At 47.2% G+C, this 13,771-nt stretch overlaps 1 protein-coding gene across 4 annotated transcripts in view; it reads right to left on the minus strand.

Moving 5' to 3' along the window:
* Positions 1-13,771, minus strand: part of LOC110531484 (tudor domain-containing protein 7B) — a 44,764-nt gene that overhangs the window by 15,805 nt on the left and 15,188 nt on the right. For all 4 annotated transcript variants that reach the window (XR_016483101.1, XM_090183540.1, XM_036987361.2 and 1 more), the window contains exons 4-5: positions 6,703-6,928; positions 439-518 (exon numbers count right to left, since the gene is read on the minus strand). Coding sequence is in view for 3 of the 4 variants with exons in the window: in XM_090183540.1 (XP_090039666.1) it covers positions 439-518; positions 6,703-6,928 (306 nt within the window). In the remaining variant the exon portion in view is untranslated. The remainder of the gene's footprint in view (positions 1-438; positions 519-6,702; positions 6,929-13,771) is intronic.

Genomic DNA, 13,771 nt, shown 5'->3' on the forward strand with positions numbered 1-13,771 from the left:
TCGAGGTAACACTAAAAACAGTCTGCTTTCCTAGAACCTGTCTCTTATTACAGAGAATTACAAGAGACTTTTGGTGCCTCGGGGGGTAACACTAAAAACAGTCTGCTTTCCTAGAACCTGTCTCTTGTTACAGAGAATTAAGTCATGAGTTAGCAGCCTAATGCTAATCTCTAGCCTGTAATGTGACTTTTGAGACGTGCTTTATTCAAAGGACAGTAATGTGAAGGACTGGAACCAGAGGGGTCAGTCATCTCTTGAAACAGTCATTTACACAGCTGTTTTACTTCTGATGTAAAGACTGATCTCTCTGTGAGGAACTACACCCCAGATGAAAACAGCAAAGCTGTGGACCGATAAAACCCCTGATCTGGGACATACAGTGTGTGTGTGTGTGTGTGTGTGTGTGTGTGTGTGTGTGTGTGTCAGTGTCCCACGTACGGTTGCTCTGGGTGTTCCTGGAGAAATGAGTGTGCACTTCCTTCTGGAACAGTGACGGTAGGGTCATCCTTTTGTCTGACCTAGACACACAACAAGAAGAGAGAGAGAGTCTTGACTTGGAACCATTTCGACTGTATCCTTCAAATGACAGAGAGTCTAAACAGACACTTCTGAACCAATGGCGGAATAACAAAAGGACTTGCATTCATTTCCTTTTTGTTTAGTTTCCTGGTTGGATACATAATGGCAGTTTGTGTCCCCATTTGTCAACCAAAAAAAGACTCAGGTGGAAGAAGCCAGCAATATCAGTCAACCCAGTCAGTGCTAGACGAGACTGCTGTACTCCGCTGTACTCCGCTGTACTCCGCTGTACTCCGCTGTACTCCGCTGTACTCCGCTGTACCCTGTTCACACTCCATAAACAATTCAACGGCTCAGACACCAGAGGTATGTGGCAGGGTCTACAGTCAATCACGGATTACAAAAAGAAAACCAGCCCCGTCACGGACCGGGATGTCTTGCTCCCAGGCAGACGAAATAACTTTTTTGCCCGCTTTGAGGACAATACAGTGCCACTGACACGGCCCGCAACCAAAACCTGCGGACTCTCCTTCCCTGCAGCCGACTTGAGGAAAACATTTAAACGTGTTAACCCTCGCAAGGCTGCAGGCCCAGACGGCATCCCCAGCCGCATCCTCAGAGCATGCGCAGACCAGCTGGCTAGTGTGTTTACGGACATATTCAACCAATCCTTATCCCAGTCTGCTGTTCCCACATACTTCAAGAGGGCCACCATTGTCCCTGTTCCCAAGAAAGCTAAGGTAACTGAGCTAAACAACTACCGCCCCATAGCACTCACTTCCGTCATCCTGCAGTGCTTTGAGAGACTAGTCAAGGACCATATCACCTCCACCCTACCTGACACCCTAGACCCACTCCAATTTGCTTACCGCCCAAATAGGTCCACAGACGATGCAATCTCAACCACACTGCACACTGCCCTAACCCATCTGGACAAGAGGAATACCTATGTGAGAATGCTGTTCATCGACTACAGCTCAGCATTTAACACCATAGTACCCTCCAAACTCGTCATCAAGCTCGAGACCCTGGGTCTCGACCCCGCCCTGTGCAACTGGGTACTGGACTTCCTGACGGGCCGCCCCCAGGTGGTGAGGGTAGGTAACAACATCTCCACCCCGCTGATCCTCAACACTGGGGCCCCACAAGGGTGCGTTCTGAGCCCTCTCCTGTACTCCCTGTTCACCCATGACTGCGTGGCCACGCACAACTCCAACTCAATCATCAAGTTTGCGGACGACACTACAGTAGTAGGCTTGATTACCAACAATGACGAGACGGCCTACTAGGAAGGAGGTGAGGGCCTTCGGAGTGTGGTGTCAGGAAAATAACCTCCCACTCAACGTCAACAAAACAAAGGAGATGATTGTGGACTTCAGGAAACAGCAGAGGGAGCACCCCCCTATCCACATCGACGGGACAGTAGTGGAGAGGGTAGTAAGCTTTAAGTTCCTCGGCGTACACATCACGGACAAACTGAATTGGTCCACCCACACAGACAGCGTCGTGAAGAAGGCGCAGCAGCGCCTCTTCAACCTCAGGAGGCTAAAGAAATTCAGCTTGTCACCAAAAGCACACAAACTTCTACAGATGCACAATCGAGAGCATCCTGTCGGGCTGTATCACTGCCTGGTACGGCAACTGCTCCGCCCACAACCGTAAGGCTCTCCAGAGGGTAGTGAGGTCTGCACAACGCATCACCGGGGGCAAACTACCTGCCCTCCAGGACACCTACACCACCCGATGTCACAGGAAGGCCATAAAGATCATCAAGGATAACAACCACCCAAGCCACTGCCTGTTCACCCCGCTATCATCCAGAAGGCGAGGTCAGTACAGGTGCATCAAAGCAGGGACCGAGAGACTGAAAAACAGCTTCCATCTCAAGGCCATCAGACTGTTAAACAGCCACCACTAACATTGAGTGGCTGCTGCCAACACACTGACTCAACTCCAGCCACTTTAATAATGGGAATTGATGGAAATTGATGTAAAATATATCACTAGCCACTTTAAACAATGCTACTTAATATAATGTTTACATAGCCTACATTACTCATCTCATACGTATATACTGTACCCTATATCATCTACTGCATCTTTATGTAATACATGTATCACTAGCCACTTTAAACTATGCCACTTTGTTTACATACCTTACATTGCTCATCTCATATGTATATACTGTACTAGATACCATCTACTGCATCTCGCCTATGCCGTTCTGTACCATCAATCATTCATATATCTTTATGTACATATTCTTTATCCCTTTACACTTGTGTGTATAAGGTAGTAGTTTTGGAATTGTTAGGTTAGATTACTCATTGGTTATTACTGCATTGTCGGAACTAGAAGCACAAGCATTTCGCTGCACTCGCATTAACATCTGCTAACCATGTGTATGTGACAAATAAATTTGATTTGATTTGAAATACCAATTGTTATTAGTTTCAGTGATCGTGCACGATCTTGGCTGTTTGCATTTCGAAATGCCCCTAATTAACCATATCGGGTCAAAATTAGAGGTCGATCGATTAATCGGAATGGCCGATTGATTAGGGCCGATTTCAAGTTTTCATAACAATCGGATATCAGTATTTTTGGGCGGCGATTTTGCAGATTTAAAAATATATATTTTTTACACCTTTTATTTAATCTTTATTTAACTAGGTAAGTCAGTTAAGAACACATTCTTATTTTCAATGACGGCCTAGGAACGAGGCAGAACGACAGATTTTTACCTTGTCAGGTCGGGGGATCCAATCTTGCAACCTTACAGTTAACTAGTCCAGCGCTCTAACCACCTGCCTCACGAGGAGCCTGCCTGTTACGCGAATGCAGTAAGCCAAGGTAAGTTGCTAGCTAGCATTAAACTTATCTTATAAAAAAAACAATCAATGTCGTTGCTCCAATGTGTACTTAACCATAAACATCAATGCCTTTCTTAAAATCAATACACAAGTATATATTTTTAAACCTGAATATTTAGCTAAAAGAAATCCAGGTTGGCAGGCAATATTAACCCGGTGAAATTGTGTCACTTCTCTTGCGTTCATTGCACGCAGAGTCAGGGTATATGCAACAGTTTGGGCAGCCTGGCTCATTGCGAACTAATTTGCCAGAATGTTACGTAATTATGACATAACATTTAAGGTTGTGCAATGTAACAGGAATATTTAGACTCATGGATGCCACCCGTTAGATACAAATCGTCCATTAATCGGTATCAGCTTCTTTTTTTTTTGTCCTCCAATAATCGGTATCGGTGCCGAAAAATCATAATCGGTCGACCTCTAGTCAAAATCCTCCCTTTAAAGCCAGTGGGGAATATACAACGCCGTACCATAAAATGCAAAGCACAATCAAAAAGAACGATGAAAAAAATACAGCCAAAAGGTTTTATTTGTCTCGCTCAGTTGTGGCTTGACCAGTAAACATAGCTACAAAGAGAGGACCATTAGGACAAATCAAGTTACTTTAGCAATGGTCAATTTACTTCAAATGAGTAATTAACACTCACCAATAAGCCATCCATCCTCAACAGCTCCCTCATGTAGGTGAATAGGCCAACATTGCTGTAATCAGGGTTGGGTAGGTAGGTGACCTTCTAAATGTAATCTGTTACTAGTTACCTGCCAAATTATTTTAGCAGTAACATTACTTTTGCATAACCAAATTCTGTAATCGAATTAATTTCAGTTCATGTTGAATTACTTTCCCCTTATGAGGCATTAGAAGAATAAAAAAAAATATTCATAAAACGCATTTGGTGTGTCATCGTAATGGTCTCTGACATCATAGTGGTCTCTGACTTGTGGTCAGACTCGCTCAGGTGGAACAAATTTAAACTTGCACCTTTTTCCATGCTGAATTGAATGTCATTGAGAAAACAGAAAGATGTCAATGTATTTTTATCCCGCAAACATCCTTTCTGAATTTAAAATGAAGCCAAGAAGTAATCATCTAGTTAAAAATAATATATCTGTAATCTGATTACAATATTTTAGCTGGTAACGTAACTGATTACAGGTAGTTTAAAAAAACATATATAATCAGATTACATGTAATCAGTTGCTCTCCAACCCTGGCTGTAATGTGAGTGACCTCACATACACTCAGACGTGTGTGTGGGCATGTGGGCATGTGTGTATGGTTGTGTGTGTGTGTGTGTATCTGTGTGTTTGTGGGTGTGTGTATATCTGCGCGTGTGTCTGCGTGTATATCTGTGTGTGTGTGCATGTGTGTCTGTGTATATCTGTGTGTGTGTGTGTGTGTGTGTGTGTGTGTGTGTGTGTGTGCGTGTGTGCGTGCTGCCTGCGTGTCTGTGTGTCTCTTTGCATTTGATTTGAGGCGTCAGATGAAAGTGACTGTCCTACTACAGACATGCTGATTCATTGGGCTGCTAATTTGTAGCAGAATAGGAGAGGGATTAGTCTGCCTTGTCCCTATGGTTTCAGTCATGCCACCCAGGTCTCTGCTGTGGACCATTGTCTGGTGAGAGAGTGTCACTGATACACAAAACAGAAGATTGAGTCGGTTGAGGTCAGTTGTTTTCATTAGCTAGCTGCCAGGGCCCAGATTGTGATGGGAAAAACAGGATAGGGGGAGGGAGACAGAAGGGGTAAGAGAGAGAGAAAGAGAGGCTGCTGCAGCTCTGGTGCTACTCCTGAATAAGCACAGAGGGAGGAAAGGGAGCGAGCGGGAGGAAGAGAGGAGAGGGATGGCTGGCACCACCAATCCGCCATTGATTCACGGTGCTATTCTCATTCAAGTCATTAACTAAGGAAGAGACTGAAGAGGACAGACCGAAGAGGACAGACCGAAGAGGACAGCCCGAAGAGGACAGACCGAAGAGGACAGACCGAAGAGGACAGAGGACCGGAGAGGACAGAGGACCGAAGAGGACAGAGGACCGGAGAGGACAGAGGACCGAAGAGGACAGAGGACCGGAGAGGACAGAGGACCGAAGAGGACAGACCGAAGAGGACAGAGGACCGGAGAGGACAGACCGAAGAGGACAGACCAGAGAGGACAGACCGAAGAGGACAGAGGACCGGAGAGGACAGACCGAAGAGGACAGACCGAAGAGGACAGACCGGAGAGGACAGAGGACCGGAGAGGACAGACTGAAGAGGATAGAGGACCGGAGAAGACAGAGGACTGGAGAGGACAGACCGAAGAGGACAGACCGGAGAGGACAGACCGAAGAGGACAGACCGGAGAGGACAGAGGACCGGAGAGGACAGAGGACCGGAGAGGACAGACCGAAGATTACAGAGGACTGGAGAGGACAGAGGACCGGAGAGGACAGAGGACCGGAGAGGACAGACCGAAGAGGACAGAGGACCGGAGAGGACAGAGGACCGGAGAGGACAGAGGACCGGAGAGGACAGACCGAAGAGGACAGAGTAAAGAAAGAGAGAAAGAAACACAGAATGGAGAGTGACTGACTGACAGAGAAAAAATCCTTGTCTTCATTATTTTCATCCTTTCATTTCCTGATTCTGATTCCTAGTAGTTCCTGATTCTGATTCCTAGTAGTTCCTGATTCTGATTCCTAGTAGTTCCTGATTCTGATTCCTAGTAGTTCCTGATTCTGATTCCTAGTTTGTTTTAGAATGCATGGAACAGAATCCTCCCCTCACAGCAAAGGCAATGCTTGCAACTCAAAGTGATATTTCCATAAAACTGGAATCCTTCATGGTGAAACAGCCACATCCATTTGCGTTATTACAACAACAAAGAAGATACTGAAACCAAACCATTTTTCGCCCTTTGACATCATCGCACGCACGGTAGACGAGCACAATACGTACTCAAATGTTTTTCACTAATCTGCACAACGCTCCTCATCTCCGCAACAGAAACAATAACAACCGTGGTGGAACGGCCAGTGGCAATATTTCCCCCTACTGCAGATTCCACCTTTTAACAGAGTAAGAAACTCTTAACTATTTCATTTCTAGAGAGTCGTTTTCTTCAAGGACAGAATTTCAAACAGCCCCAACAGATGATTGCTATTCACAGTATTAGGTCAGCAGGGTGAGAGAACGTCAGTCTGTCCTGCTTTTTGACAAGTTCTTCCTCCATTTATTTTCCATTTAACTCCTTTCAGTCATAAGGGAATGATTAGTGCAGTCTAGCCAGTCTAGTTAATGGTTTCCACTAACCACCACTCACCTCTCAGAGGGCACATAGGACTTCCTGGTAGCAGGGGTGTTCTGATTGATTGGTTTGTTCTGGTTGGAGCTCTGACTGCTCTTTCCCTCTGATTGGGTGTCCCTCATGTCCCTCCCCTGTCTGAAGTCTCCATGCTGGACTCCCAATCCTCGGCCGCCCCCACCTCCTCCTCGCCCCACACCGCGACCCATGTGGTCTGGCTGTCTCAGAGAGGTTCTGGGCTTGGCTGGGGAGGAGACAAAGAGGGTAGTGGCAGGATGATAAGAAATACACAGCTGTATACACACATAGAAACATGTACAGAACTAACACACACAAATATGCAAAGCATTCCACGTCGTGCCATGTCACACACAGAAACTCACGCCCTTCACATCCATCATCTGCAAAAGGTCGGTTGGCAAGGGGAGAAAATAGCACAGTGTCACGTTCTGACCTGTATTTCCTTTGTTTTGTCGTTATTTAGTATGGTCAGGGCGTGAGTTGGGTGGGCAGTCTATGTTTGTTTTTCTATGTTTTGGGGGATTTCTATGTTTCGCCCTAGTATGGTTTTCAATCAGAGGCAGGTGTCATTAGTTGTCTCTGATTGAGAATCATACTTAGGTAGCCTGGGTTTCACTGTGTGTTTGTGGGTGATTGTTCCTGTCTCTGTGTTTTGCACCAGATAGGACTGTTTTGGGTTTTCACCTTTCTTGTTTTTGTAGTGTTCGTGTTTATCCTTTTTGTCATTAAACATGAATCAATATAATCACGCTGCTTTTTGGTCCGCCTCTACTTCACCCGAAGAGAACTGTTACACACAGTTAGACAAGGCACTGACGTCCTGTGCTTTAGTCAATTAGAAAAAAACGTCACTATAACTGCCACTGTAGATTACGTCATCATCATGCTTTCCGTTGCTGCTCAGTTTTGAGATGACATCATACCTTCCAGTCCATTCCAGTAATGACATCGATCATCCCGAAAAGCCAGGCCGACAAGTCATCATCGCCAGTGGGATGACAACATAGCTTTTTAATATGCTCGATTGTCAAATTATCATACTCTTTTTTTTTAAACGAAGCCTTGATTGGAGGTCAGATATTCTAGAATCTCTCTGCAGCACTTAACATTGTACACTACATGACCAAAAGTATGTGGACAAAATCTCATTCCAAAATCATGGGCATTAATATGGAGTTGGTATGAGGTCAGGGCTCTGTGCAGGCCAGTCAAGTCCTTGCAGACCGATCTCGACAAACCGTTTCTGTATGGACCTCGCTTTGTGCACGGGGTCATTGTCATGCTGAAACAGGAAAGGACCTTCCCCAAACTTTTGCCACAAAGATGGAAGCACAGAATCATTGAGAATGTCATTGTATGATGTAGCGTTAAGATTGCCCTACACTGGAACTAAGGGGCCTAGCCCGAACCATGAAAAACAGCCCCAGGCCATTATTCCTCCTCCACCAAACTTTACAGTTGGCACTATGCATTTGGGCAGATAGAGTTCTCCTGGCATCCGTCAAACCTAGATTTTTCCGTCGGACTGCCAGATGGTGAGCGTGAGTCATCACTCCAGAGAACGCGTTTCCACTGCTCCAGAGTCCAATGGCGGCGAGCTTGACACCACTCCAGCCAACACTTGGCATTGCACATGGTGATCTTAGGATTGTGTGTGGCTGCTTGGCCATGGAAACCCATTTCATGAAGCTCCCGACTAACAGTTATTGTGCTGACATTGCTTCCCGAGGCAGATTGGAACTCAGTATTGAGTGTTGTAACCGAGGACAGATGATTTTAATGCCCTACTTGCTTCAGCACTCGGCGATTCCATTCTGTGAGCTTGTGTGGCCTACCACTTCGTGGCTGAGCCGTTGTTGCTCCAAGATTTTTCGAGATTACATGGCTGTGTGCTTGATTTTATACACCTGTCAGCAACGGGTGTGGCTGAAATAGCCAAATCCACTCATTTGAAGGAGTGTCCACATACTTTTGTATATACAGTGTACCTGTAGCATGACGTACCATAGTTCCCATAATGCTCTATACCTGTATCCGGTTCATTAACCTAGTTCCGACATGACACCACCCTATCCAATCCAGTGCAAGACTAATATTACATCATCCGCCTTACATTACATCATCAACCCACATCAGATTCTGACATGTTACATCATCCATGTCAGCCAATCCCAGCTGTCATGACGTCACACACCACATCACTCTACACTACTCAACTCCACACCAACCCACTCCATACTACTCCACACCACTCAACACTAATCAACTCCACACTATACCACACCATTCCACACTACTCCAAACCACAACACAATACACCACTCAACACCATTCCACACCACACTACTCAACTCCACACCACTCCACACCAACCCACTCCATACTACTCCACACCACTCAACACTAATCAACTCCACACTATACCACACCATTCCACACTACTCCAAACCACAACACAATACACCACTCAACACCATTCCACACCACACTACTCAACTCCACACCACTCCACACCAACCCACTCCATACTACTCCACACCACTCAACACTAATCAACTCCACACTATACCACACCATTCCACACTACTCCATACTACTCCAAACCACAACACAACACACCACTCAACACCATTCCACACCACACCACTCAATTCCACACCGCACTACTCCACACGACACACCACACTACTCCAGACCACACTACTCCACACGACACACCACACTACTCCACACCACACTACTCCACGTGACACTACTCCACAGCACACTATTCCACACTACTATACTCCACACTGTTCTACTCCACACCATACTACCTCACACCCCACTACTCTACTCCACTCCCCACACTACACTACACAATTCTACCCCACAACACACTACTCCACACAACTCTACACACCACACTCCACTACCTCACACCACACTATTCTATCCCACACCACCCCACAATACACTACTCCACACCACCTCACAATACACTACTCCACACCACCTCACAATACACTACTCCACACCACCTCACAATACACTACTCCACACCACCTCACAATACACTACTCCACCTCACAATACACTACTCCACACCACCTCACAATACACTACTCCACACCACCTCACAATACACTACTCCACACCACCTCACAATACACTACTCCACACCACCTCACAATACACTACTCCACCTCACAATACACTACACCACACCACTAAGCCTGGCGGTCTCATCCTCCCTTCCACACCTCTGCAGAACCTAATACTCACAAATGTGGCAGTCTGCCTCACAACGCAACTCTGAACTGTCTGACATGTTACATCATCCATGTCAGCCCATCCCAGCTGTCATGATGTCACACTCCACACCACACTACTCCACACCACTAAGCCTAACTGTCTCCTCCTCCCTCCTTTCCACACCTCTGCAGAACATAACACTCACCAAGTCCTCCACCGCAGCCAGGTAGCCTCCTTATTCTACTGCTTGTACAGATACTTTAGCTGCAGCTAATTACCGAATGTGGCAGTCTGTCTCACAACCCAACTCAGTTACACGCCGTCTGAGTTTAGGCACTGGAGGTGGCAAGACAGAGACAGATACAGCAGAAGTAGCATCCCAGAGTTTCCTGGTTTTAGATTTCAGAAAGGCACAGTATTTCTAGCTGTAATCAGCCTCTATTCAGGAGATGTGAGGGGAGAGAGGGAGGAAGAGAGAGAAAGAGAAATAGAGAAAGAGAGAGGGAGGAAGAGAGAGAGGGAGGGAGGAAGAGAAAGAGAGAGAGAGGAAGAGAGAGAGAGAGAGGAAGAGAGAGGGAGGATGAGAGAGAGGGGGGAGGAAGAGAGAGAGAGAGGGAGGAGAGAGGGAGGGAGGAAGAGAGAGAAATAAAGAGAGAGAGAGGGAGGAAGAGAGAAATAAAGAGAGAGAGAGAGAGAGGGAGGAAGAGAGAGAAATAAAGAGAGAGAGAGAGAGAGAGAGAGGGAGGAAGAGAGATAAATAAAGAGAGAGAGGGAGGAAGAGAGAGAGAGGGAGGAAGAGAGAGAGAGAGGGAGGAAGAGAGAGAAAGAGGGAGGAAGAGAGAAAGAGGGAGGAAGAGAGAGAAATAAAGAGAGAGAGAGAGAGAGGGAGGAAGAGAGAAATAAAGAGAGAGAGAGAGAGAGAGGGAGGAAGAGAGAGAAAAAGAGAGGGAGGAAGAGAGAGAGAGAGGGAGGAAGAGAGAGAAAGAGGGAGGAAGAGAGAGAAAGAGGGAGGAAGAGAGAAAGAGGGAGGAAGAGAGAGAAATAAAGAGAGAGAGGCTGCTGTATTGGCATGCGAATCAGCACCTTACCTCTTGCTTCCAAATGCTCTGTTCACAGCTGCGATTAGTTTATTTGCTCTATCTTTCTCTGCCTCCCTCCCTCTCCCCCTCCCTACCTCCCCCTTCTCTCTACTTCATCCCCCTCTCTCTCTCTGCTTCATCTCTTGCCCTCCCTCTCCCCCTCTCTCTTCCCCCATCTCTCTCCCTCCCCCCTCTCTCTGCTGCCTCTCTCCCCCTCTCTCCCCCTCTCTATTTCATCTCTCTCTCCCTGCCAATCTCCCCCTCTATGCTTCATCTCTCCCTCCCTCCCCCACCCCCTCTCTCTTCCCCCATCTCTCTCTCTGCGTCCTCTCTCTCCCTCCACCCTCTCTCTGCTTCCTCTCTCCCCCCCTCTCTCCCCCTCTCTACTTCATCTCTCTCTCCCTGCCAATCTCCCCCTCTATGCTTCATCTCTCCCTCCCTCCCCCACCCCCTCTCTCTTCCCCCATCTCTCTCTCTGCGTCCTCTCTCTCCCTCCACCCTCTCTCTGCTTCCTCTCTCCCCCCTCTCTCCCCCTCTCTACTTCATCTCTCTCTCCCTGCCAATCTCCCCCTCTATGCTTCATCTCTCCCTCCCTCCCCCACCCCCTCTCTCTTCCCCCATCTCTCTCTCTGCGTCCTCTCTCTCCCTCCACCCTCTCTCTGCTTCCTCCCCCCCCCCCCTCTCTCCCCCTCTCTACTTCATCTCTCTCTCCCTGCCCATCTCCCTGTCTCTGCCTCCCTCCCTCCCTCCCTCCCTCCCCTTCTTATTCTCTCTCCCCCTCCCTACCTTCCCCCTCTCTACTTCACCCCCCCTCTCTCTTCCCCTCTCTACTTCACCCCCCTTCTCTCTTCCCCTCTCTACTTCACCCCTACTCTCTCTTCCCCTCTCCACAACACTGAAAGAATGTACAGAACACTGAAAGAATGTACAGATAACTGAAATAATGTATTGAACACTGAAAGAATGTATTGAACACTGAAAGAATGTATTGAACACTGAAAGAATGTATTGAACACTGAAAGAATGTATTGAACACTGAAAGAATGTATTGAACACTGAAAGAATGCACTGAATACTGACAACTTAATCAGGAAATAGTCAAGCTACCTTTCCATGTCATTAACTTTCAACCTGTCAGCATACTCTTGTAAATCAAGTAATATACTGTACATTGTCCTACATCACTGTCCCACTGGGCAGAGACATGAATTCAAGTTCAGACTTATTCTACAATCAAGCTCAAGTGTCTGTGTAATTTGATAAAAGTTAATTGCATCTTCACCAGTTTCATTCCAAAAGGGGGCATTCAATGGAATCGGTATGAGGTGAAATCTGTTTCAAAAGGCTTGGATCTCTTCTAATACAATAGCTGGTGTATTCAGAGACAGTCACACAAGGCTGCCCTGCTCAAATAAGACCCAATATGCCTTTCTATACTGTAGGTTTGGTGGCTATGGAAAAGGCTGAGGCTACGGATCCTGAATCACGTTCTGCATGTTTCTTTACCTCTATTTTACACACACATTTTTGTGGTCTCCTTCCCTTCACATTTCTCCCAGTCAATAGTGAATGATACGTCCATGTAGCATCTGCATAGTAACCATTTGACCTCAATCAGTTTCATGGGGATATGCATTTAGAGCTTCTTGAGTTATATAGCGTTGCGTCGAGGTAGCCTACAGCGTTGCGTCGAGGTAGCCTACAGCGTTGCGTCGAGGTAGCCTACAGCGTTGCGTCGAGGTAGCCTACAGCGTTGCGTCGAGGTAGCCTACAGCATTGCGTCGAGGTAGCCTACAGCATTGCGTCGAGGTAGCCTACAGCGTTGCGTCGAGGTAGCCTACAGCGTTGCGTCGAGGTAGCTTACAGCGTTGCGTCGAGGTAGCTTACAGCGTTGCATCGAGGTAGCCTCCAGCGTTGTGTCGAGGTAGCCTACAGCGTTGCGCCGAGGTAGCCTCCAGCGTTGTGTCGAGGTAGCCTACAGCGTTGCGTCGAGGTAGCCTACAGCGTTGCGTCGAGGTAGCCTACAGCGTTGCGTCGAGGTAGCCTACAGCGTTGCGTCGAGATAGCCTACAGCGTTGCGTCGAGGTAGCCTACAGCGTTGCGCCGAGGTAGCCTACAGCGTTGCGCCGAGGTAGCCTACAGCGTTGCGCCGAGGTAGCCTACAGCGTTTCGTCGAGGTAGCCTACAGCGTTGCGCCGTGGTAGCCTACAGCGTTGCGTCAAGGTATCCTACAGCGCTGCGCCGAGGTAGCCTACAGCGTTGCGTCAAGGTATCCTACAGCGTTTCATCGAGGTATCCTACAGCGTTGCGCCGAGGTAGCCTACAGCGTTGCGTCGAGGTAGTCTACAGCGTTTCGTCGAGGTAACCTACAGCGTTGCGCCGAGGTAGCCTACAGCGTTGTTTTGAATGATGTACAGTGAGCAAATTAAAGTAGATGGTGTTAACAAACTGCAGCATAGCCTACCTGTGTTGATTTTAATCAAAGCACATATTTTGCTTAGTGACGTGAACTGTTGAGTTTTGGCACAATCATCCTAAATTCTCATAAGAAATGAGGTGGTGTTTTTTGTCTTCCAGTAATGTTACACTGCTATTGTATTTGGTTATGTTATGTAGAATAGTATCATGATGTGAGCTTGCAGACATTGATTCAGCTTTGTTCTCTACAAGTAGAGAAACCCGCACGTGCGCAGAAGCGTCGGGACCTTTAGCTGTGGGGAAGAGGGGTCGAGAAAAGTCGGCTCGGTAGCCAC

This window comes from Oncorhynchus mykiss, chromosome 9 (assembly GCF_057628025.1).
Source record: "Oncorhynchus mykiss isolate SJ-2025 chromosome 9, ASM5762802v1, whole genome shotgun sequence".
NCBI lineage: Eukaryota > Metazoa > Chordata > Actinopteri > Salmoniformes > Salmonidae > Oncorhynchus > Oncorhynchus mykiss.